At 36.7% G+C, this 8,892-nt stretch overlaps 1 protein-coding gene across 1 annotated transcript; it reads right to left on the bottom strand.

Annotated features, from left to right (window-relative positions):
* Positions 1-1,105: 1,105 nt before the first annotated feature.
* LOC137639824 (zinc finger BED domain-containing protein 5-like) lies at positions 1,106-2,365 on the bottom strand. Its single transcript, XM_068372067.1, has one exon. It carries the CDS (start codon positions 2,363-2,365, stop codon positions 1,106-1,108), a length of 1,260 nt encoding a protein of 419 aa, XP_068228168.1.
* Positions 2,366-8,892: the final 6,527 nt, after the last annotated feature.

Genomic DNA, 8,892 nt, shown 5'->3' with positions numbered 1-8,892 from the left:
TTTTTGACGGGTCGTGTACACCATTATGTAAAGGTTATTGACGACTGATGAACACTTTTTTACCTAAGGTTAACAATCCTACTCTGTTTCGTTAAGGAAACTTTCCTCTCACAAGCAAGTATAAACTTTTTGAAACGTGATAACCGAATGTAGACTAATCAGTGTCTGTGCAGATGGCAGTAATTGATAAAAGTTAGTTTCTGTCTTCTAAATGCATGTAACTTTGATAATGAAAATGTTTAGGTAATTTAGAACTATATGTTTGTCCTGCCTGGCTTCCATTTGTTCTTATCTGTCTTCACACGCTTAAACGGTCCGTTTCAACTTTTGACAGTACGTCGCCCGTCTGTTCCCTTATGTCTTTTAGAGGGACGTTATCATTCTCCTATTTATGTGGTTTCTGTTTATATTTGGAATATTTATGCCATGATATTCCGCCAAAAATACTTCTGGTTTTTAAATAGTACCAGATGTAATGTTCTAAAATGACTGCATTAATTGGGTTTGTGGTGGCCTATCGGAAACGTCCCGGTCTGGTAATCTGCCGGACTGCGGTTCGAGTCTCGCTCAAGCTCGATAGTTTCTTGTAGTGTCTGCAAACCCACCATTCTTGTTAGCTAAGGATGGGGCTTTTGGGGGTAGCCTGGAGGTCTACCGGCTGAGTCATCAGCAGCCATTGCCTGGCCCTCCCTTGTCCTAGCTTGGGTGGAGAGGGGGGCTTGGGCGGTGATCATATGTTTATATGGTCAGTCTCTAGGGCAGTGGTTCTCAATCTTTTTCAGTTGATGGCACCCTAAACTGATGTAGCCATTACTGTGGCACCCGTTCTTCACCACCCCACCATATCTCATGAATTAACTTATTTGATGAATATAATTACTGTACTAGTGGCTTTGAATCCATTAAGGAGAAACGTCGCTATATAAAAGACTAGACATTATTATTATTTTCATTATCATCCATAATCAAACCAAATCCAGCACCACCGTACAATGCAGAAATACAAAGAGCATATTAGAAGATTTGAAGTAAAGAATTATGAATGCAGACTAAATAAAAAGAAAATGGTAATCACCCTTAAGCAAAGAAGAAAAAAACACCTATTTTAGTGGGATGTGTGGGCTTGATGTGACTGAAAGATCCTTTTCACATTGGGTTGAATGGTGGACAAAAATACTCTAACTACTTCCTCAAAAGTTTTCAGCCTTTCCCTTTTGTTAGTTTTAATGTTTGCTAGAGTAGAAAACCCCAACTCACATTGGTAAGAAGTAGAGAACTGGATTAACATTACCAGAGCTTTTTTGGCAACATGAGGATACTTAGTCTTGATCTGAACCCAGAATTCGTCAGTGGGCAGCTGCATGTGCAATAAATTTAGATCACGATCATGACGCAATTCCACTAACTGCTCTTCTTCCATGAGGGTAAGCTGATATTGGGTAGATATAGATGCAACAAAGGGGTTTCTTATCCAGTCATAGTTTTCAATGCATATATCTGGGAAATAGTGCTGAAGTTGTTTTTCCCGTACTGCAAGATGCTCAGAAATAATGGGTATTATCTCGCCACTGTTTGCTGCTAATGCAAAATGTGAGAACATGTCCAAATTGCCTTCTTTTACTTTGCCACCCCACAGTTGCAGTTTGTCTTTCAGCGCTTTAATTTTATCAGTGGAAGATAAACCATTTTCTGATTTTCCTGGCATCTTGGCATTTACCTTGTTTAAAAGTTCAAAGATGTCAGCTAAGTAAGACAATTTTGCACACCAAGTTTCATCTGCCAGTAAATCACAGAATTCCTCTTGTTGTTCAAGAGTGAAAAAAGTAAGCATCTCTTCCTTCAGTTCGCATACTCGTGACAATATTTTCCCTCTGGACAGCCATCGTGCTTCCGTATGTAGAAGGTTCAAATGTTTTGACTCCAGCTCTTCGCACAGCTTAGTTAACAGACGAGACCTCAGCGGTCGACTTTTTATAAAGTTAACCATTTTTACAACTTTTTCCAGTACAGATTTTAAATCATTGCTAATTGTCTTTGCAACCAGCGCTTCACGATGAAGAAAGCAATGTGTTGTTATCACACTGCTTTTTTCTCTCTTCACTAATGACACAAATCCTTTAATTGAGCCAATCATGGCAGGTGCTCCATCTGTACAAATCCCAACACACGATTGCCAGGTCAAACCAACTGATTTCAAGTACTCACTTAATGTAGAGAAAATATCATTGCCTGTTGTAGTTTCCTTGAGTTCTTTACAACAAAAGAATTGGTTCACTATTTTAACATTATGAATGTACCGAACGAATACCAGTAATTGAGCCATACCTCCAATGTCTGTGGACTCATCTACCTGAAGTGCAAACATTTCACTTTCCTTCACAGATGTACATACAGTTTCCTCTATGTCTGCTGACATATGAAATCGTCGCTAATGGTACTATCCAAAACGGGAATTTTCCTCACTTCTTTTTCTGCTTCACTTCCAAACATTGTTTTTACTATGGCACTACATGCAGGTAGAATCAGAGTCTCTGCTATTGTATGAGGTTTCATGCTTTTAACAACTAACTCAGCAACTAAGTAACTGGCCTCTTGTGCTTTATCAGCAACTTTGACTCTCATAGAAAGCATCCCACTCTGTTGTTTTTGCTCAGTTAAAAGTCCTTCAAAGTAGGACCGAGGCTTGTTAGCAAGATGATTATGTTTCAGAGTTAAATGCCTCTTTAATTTCTGGGTACCATTGCCTCATTAGCTAATTTATCACCACAAATAACACTTAAAGACATGAGAGTAACTTCATCACCACATCAGAAGAATCCAAAACTTAAATAATTATCCAAGTAGGAGCAATTTTTCTTGCCTTTTTTTGAAGTTGATTTACTTGTTGTTGGAATGGCCAAATCCTTTTCGCTCACAAACCTACTTTCGTCCCTTTCTTCACCCTCGCCTCTAACTTCGTGTCTTCTCTTCTTAATGACAAACTTATCCATCGTATGGTATGTTAGAAGCACGATACTGTTCGAAACAACTGTAATATAACCCCAGAAACAGCAAAGAACTTATGCCTTGGGGTATTATGTCTCACTGACTCGGGAGTGGAAAACTGGGGTTATACAAAGCCGACGGGACCCGAACACGTATCGGACGGGCAACGAGTATAAACAAAGAAAATGTGAGTATGAAGAGTCGACTGTTACACTTTATTATTACTATTTTTGTTGTTGTTTTTATTTTTGTTGTTATATTATCATCATTATTTATTATTACTATTACTATTATCATTAGCAATAGTAGTAGTAGTAGTAGTAGTAGTTGTTGTTGTTGTTGTATTGTACAAGTATAGAAAAGGAAATATCAACCTCTATTTGCGAGAAATGTTTGAGCATGTAACTTCCTACCTACACTGATAATTATATGAAGACTTTTGAAAACTTTTTTTTTTCACATGTTCATTAAGACGATTTATCCATGACAAAACTCATGACAATTTTGCGGCACCCCTTGGCGCTGTCTATGGCACCCCAGGGTGCCACGGCACCCAGTTTGAGAATCACTGCTCTAGGGCATTGTCACTCTCCCTTGATCTACCATTCATGATCGACCTTTAAATCTTGATTTCCCAACTCACACCCATGTATATTTAATTGTCAGTTTTTTTAATTGCAGTCTTGAAAAAGGCATACAATTACAAACGCGGATAATTAAATAAACTTTTCTGTGAGTTGGGCAATCAGGATTTTGTTGCCATGTAGGAGATAATCTGTAGCTATGGTGAGCAACTCTTCTAGGAGAAGGACGCTCCAAAATCAAACCATAGCATCTATACCATGATGTTTCACTGTCTTAGGCTAGAGTTCTCTTGCTTGAGGGTACACTCAGGCACACTATTCTCTCTTCATTGTTTAAACACCTAAGATGCATCCCAGACCATCCAAGACTTGAAGATGCAAAATACACTGGAAGATGCATAAGCAATTCTCTGGTGGATATACGAGGTACCTCACACTGAGGGATCTGGGGGAACCCAAACATAGAATAAGGCATTAAGGTAAGGTAAGGTATATGTGACATATCTCTTTTAACGTTGTTCCTGATCTTAAGATATTTTATATTGTTATTCAATACTTCTTACAGCCTATATAGTTTATTTTCTTATTTCCTTTCCTCGCCGAGCTATTTTTCTTGTTGGAGCCCTTGGGCTTAGTGCTATCATTCTTCATTTACAATAAAGGTTATAGCTTAGCAATTAATGATAATAATAAAAATAATAATAATAATAAAAATAATGATAATATGTAATAAGTTTTTAGCTAGCATTATATTGGTGAAATTTCAAAACAGGGAATTTTGTGGTGGAATATCCTGACATGAAAAAGCACAGCATGATCGATGGTTTGCCATGAGCTACTTAGCTCGAAGATGCAAAGTAAATATCACAGTTTATTGCATTCCCATATCTTCCTCGCCACCATCAACTTTAAGCCGAGCAAAAATGATTGACGCTTTCCCGTCCCATGTCTGGCGCCAGCATTAGGCTTCGGATTTCTTTTCATCTTCTTCATTTTACTTTTTAAAAGTTTCTTCGCTTTATTTTTTTTTTATAGTTGATAGGAAGTGATTGACAGCGGAAGAACGAGGGAACTTTTCTTGATTGGCTCCTTTTCTTTGGTTACCTTTCATCGTAACTGATAACATGTGCATAGAGTTTTATATTCTTTTCTCAAAATACATTTAAAAAAATACATTTCAAAAGATGTATTCCTGAATGGAAAGTCGAGGTTGAAAGGAATATTATATTCTACAAGAATGTTTTGTGATTACCTCTTATGAAGTGTTTGCTTGTTTATTCTTAGTTTCTTGTAAATTTGTTCTTGATTTTATCGCTGTTTTTATGGTATTCGCTTTACAGTTACTTTACGCTTAAAAGTTTATAGGTGATACTTAGAGTATATACTTGTGGGGTGAATGTAGTTGGTTTGGACAGGCGTAAACTTTATTACTACTTGTCAAATTTATTTTCTTTTATGAGGAAAATGTTTACGTTTGAAATACGATATTAGGAAGCTAGTTTTACGATTTACGAAATTGGATTTAGTGTTTCCTTGCCTGGAGTGAAGCTGGTTTGGAAACAAATACAGGATAAAGACTTCGTCTTAGGGTAATCTAAAGATTTCTTAGGGAAAGCTAAACGTGAAGGAGTCTAAGGTCGGTCACAGGTGTCCTATCCCCCAGCTAGGCAAGTAGATAAGGAACCTTATGTTATGTGGGGGTCTTGTGTTAGTTTCCCCTTTTAAAATCTTAAAATCGGTCCGTCCCAACCAACTATGGTGGCCGATGTGGTAACTTCCGTGACTGGTGAACGCCAGACTTGGGTTAGAGCCCCGCTCAAACTCGTTAGTTCCTTTGGTCGCTGCAACCTCACCATCCTTGTGAGTTTATGATGGGGGATTTAGTCCTAGCTTGGGTGGAGAGGGGGCATGAGCGCTGATCATATGCATATATGGTCAGTCTCTAGGGCATTGACCTGCTGGATGGGCAAGGTCACTGTCCCTTACCTTTGCCGTTCATGAGTTGCCTTTAAACCTTAAAGGCTCACTACTTATTAAGCAATTGGATAATTTCCACAAATATATCCTTTGGATGTAGGCCTACTAATTTCCATGATTCCATATATATATATATATATATATATATATATATATATATATATATATATATATGTGTGTGTGTGTGTGTGTGTGTATGTATATATATGTATATATATATGTATATATATATATATATGTATATATATATATATATATATATATATATATATATATATATATATATATGTATATATATATATATATATATATATATATATATATATATATATATATATATATATATATAAAAGAAGAAAAACGACATTTTCTGCAGTATGCATGTTTAGAAGTATGTGTATAAGAACACATCATTCTAATTACTTTTCAGTATCTTTTTTTAAAGCATGTTCTTGAAATATTTCAATTTGTTTATTCTTCCTTGTAGTTTATTTATTTACTTGTTTCCTATCCTTACTGGGCCATTTTTTCCTGTTTGAGCCCTTGGGCTTATATCATCTTGCTTTACCAACTAGGGTTATAGGCTAGCTTGTAGTAATAATAATAATACTAACAATAATAATAATGGTTATTTTTTCTGCAACTTTTCCTCCGACAATTTATTTTTGAAAGATGCTTGACTAATAATGCACTTCTGTAGCAGAGAACTTACAGAAGGGATGGCTTTGCATGACGATTATCTTGAATGTATCTTGCTGATTTATAAACATAAGCACGTAACTATATGAATATAGACGTATATATAACTATATGCATATACGTATATTTATAAATATGCATATCCAGTACATGTATATAGCCTATATATGTGTGCGTGTGTTTGTGTAACACAGGTGTATACCAAGTGCTATCTGAATGCTTACGGGAGCCATGGCCGAAAAGATGCAGTAAATAAATAATTTTTTTAATTTGACATTTTACTTACTTCTATTTATGACTTTAGCCTTGACCTCATTATGTCTCGACTTCATTAGTGGACTATTCATGCATAGGAATAGGAATTTTTTTTTTTTTTTTTTTTTTTTTTGTAGAGTTGATATTTCGCAAAGTTCAGTATTCTATATCGCTAAAGTTTATTAGTTATTTAACCTTATACCTGCTTAATATGACCTTGACCTCACTGTAAATATTAGCTTGAATCGTGTGGTGTATGTTTTAAATATGAAGTCTGTATTTCATTTTCTCTCTGGGCAATTTTTCCCTTTTGGATGTCCCTGTTATCAGTGCGAAATATATAGATTTTGCGTAGAACCTTTAAATCAATTTAAGCTATTCAGGACTGTGATCTTTATCGTTTTTTATTTGCTTGCAAACGTACGCGGTTCAACAACCTTCATTTGAAGCAATTTCAAGGTAAAGCAGCGTTTATTATTCAGTGTGAGGGCCTATTGGACAAGTCCCTACTTGGCAATAATCCGGACCGGGGTTCAAGTCCCTCTCAAGTTCGATAGTTTTTTTGGAGTCTGCAACTCGCCATCTTTGTGAGCTAAGCGAGGGGGATTTGGGGGATCCTATAGGTCTACATGCTGAGTCACCAGCAGCCATTACCTGGCCTTCCTATCTTGGGTGGAGAAGGGGCATTGGGCTCTGGTATATTTATATGGTCAATCTCTAGGGCATTGTCCTGCTTGGAGCTAAGGCATTGTGACTGTCCCATGCCTCTGCCATATATAAGCGGCCTTTAAACCTAGGCAGTTTTATGTAATTATTTCCTGTCATTTTTTTTATCTGTTTATAGATCGTGATTTAGAAACATCCGACAGAAGATAATTGTCACCTTGTAATTTATTTATTCGTTTACCTTTGTCCAGATTTTTTTTTTACAAGTACTCCTGTAAATGTTTTGCTATTCACCATTGAATCTAGTGAAATGGTCCAATAGAAATATTGATTAAGTATATTGTAATTTTTATCGATAAATTAAGTAACAATTTAAGTGAGTTTTGAGATCAAGAAAATTTCATATTCCGAATACACTAAAGTTATCGTCATCATCATCTCCTACGCCTATTGAAGCAAAAGGCCTCGGTTAGATTTCGCCAGTCATCTCTATCTTGAGCTTTTAATTTAATAATTCTCCATTCATCATCTACTTCGCGTTTAGTATTTCTCTGCCATGTAGGCCTGGGTCCTGCAACTCTTCTAGTGCCTTGTGAAGCACAGTTGAACGTTTGGTGAACTGATCTCTCTAGATGAGTGCGAAGAGCATGCCCAAACCATCTCCATCTACCCCTCATCATGACTTTATCCACATATGGCACTCGAGTAATCTCTTTTATAGTTTTCGATCTCACTAAACTGATATATAGTCTGATATTTATATGTGATTTATCTTCAGTATATATAAGATATTTATTAATTTATTTTGGCCTTGAAGATTAAATTTGGATAAATTCCCTAAACTCAGATTAAATATAGATATCTATTTATTTATCCATCTTTTTTATAAGCCATCAGCTGGTGTGTAATTTAAATGTATTTTTGTGTTTCATTTTAGTATCTCGAGTAAAGTAAAAAAAAAAGAAAATAGTTCTTTGCTCATGAGTATCATGAGGGTAAAAGTTTCCGACGTGACCTAAGTTCTCAGTGACCTTTTAGAACTTTGCAATGGAAGAAAAGGTTGAGATTTCAGCCTTTTGTTTTGCTGCTCGGCTGAGTCTCTATCTCTCTCTCTCTCTCTCTCTCTCTCTCTCTCTCTCTCTCTCTCTCTCTCTCTCTCTCTCTGCGCCCCACCCATGTGAGGCAAAGTGGGTGAGTCAGAATAGTACTTGAGGAGCAATAGTGGGTCAGAGGTCAAGAGGAGGGTCACTGTGGATACGGTTAGGTAGGTACCTACCGCTGTGTGCCTAGAAGGGTGGGTTAATGATTGAAATTACATTAGTATGGGTTATTTTTATGCTAATAAATTCTCTCTCTCTCTCTCTCTCTCTCTCTCTCTCTCTCTCTCTCTCTCTCTCTCTCTCTCTCTGTACGGAGAGGTACCATCTTCAGTATGCCTATAGATATCGTGGGCTGAAGGTTTAACAATAATTATGGGTTATTTTTATGGTAATAAATTCTCTCTCTCTCTCTCTCTCTCTCTCTCTCTCTCTCTCTCTGTACGGAGAGGGTACCATCTTCGTTATGCCTATAGATATCGTGGTTTGACAGTTTAACAATGATTATGGGTTATTTTTATGGTAATAAATTCTCTCTCTCTCTCTCTCTCTCTCTCTCTCTCTCTCTCTCTCTCTCTCCTCTCTCTCTCTCTCTCTCTCTCTCTCTCTCTCTCTCTCTCTCTCAAGAA

Source organism: Palaemon carinicauda, chromosome 4 (assembly GCF_036898095.1).
Source record: "Palaemon carinicauda isolate YSFRI2023 chromosome 4, ASM3689809v2, whole genome shotgun sequence".
NCBI classification, from domain to species: Eukaryota; Metazoa; Arthropoda; class Malacostraca; order Decapoda; family Palaemonidae; genus Palaemon; species Palaemon carinicauda.
This window is presented reverse-complemented; position numbering and strand designations above follow the sequence as displayed.

Excerpts from the sequence above, each read along its gene's own strand:
- LOC137639824 (XM_068372067.1), bottom strand. The coding sequence starts at position 2,365 with ATGTTTGCACTTCAGGTAGATGAGTCCACAGACATTGGAGGTATGGCT.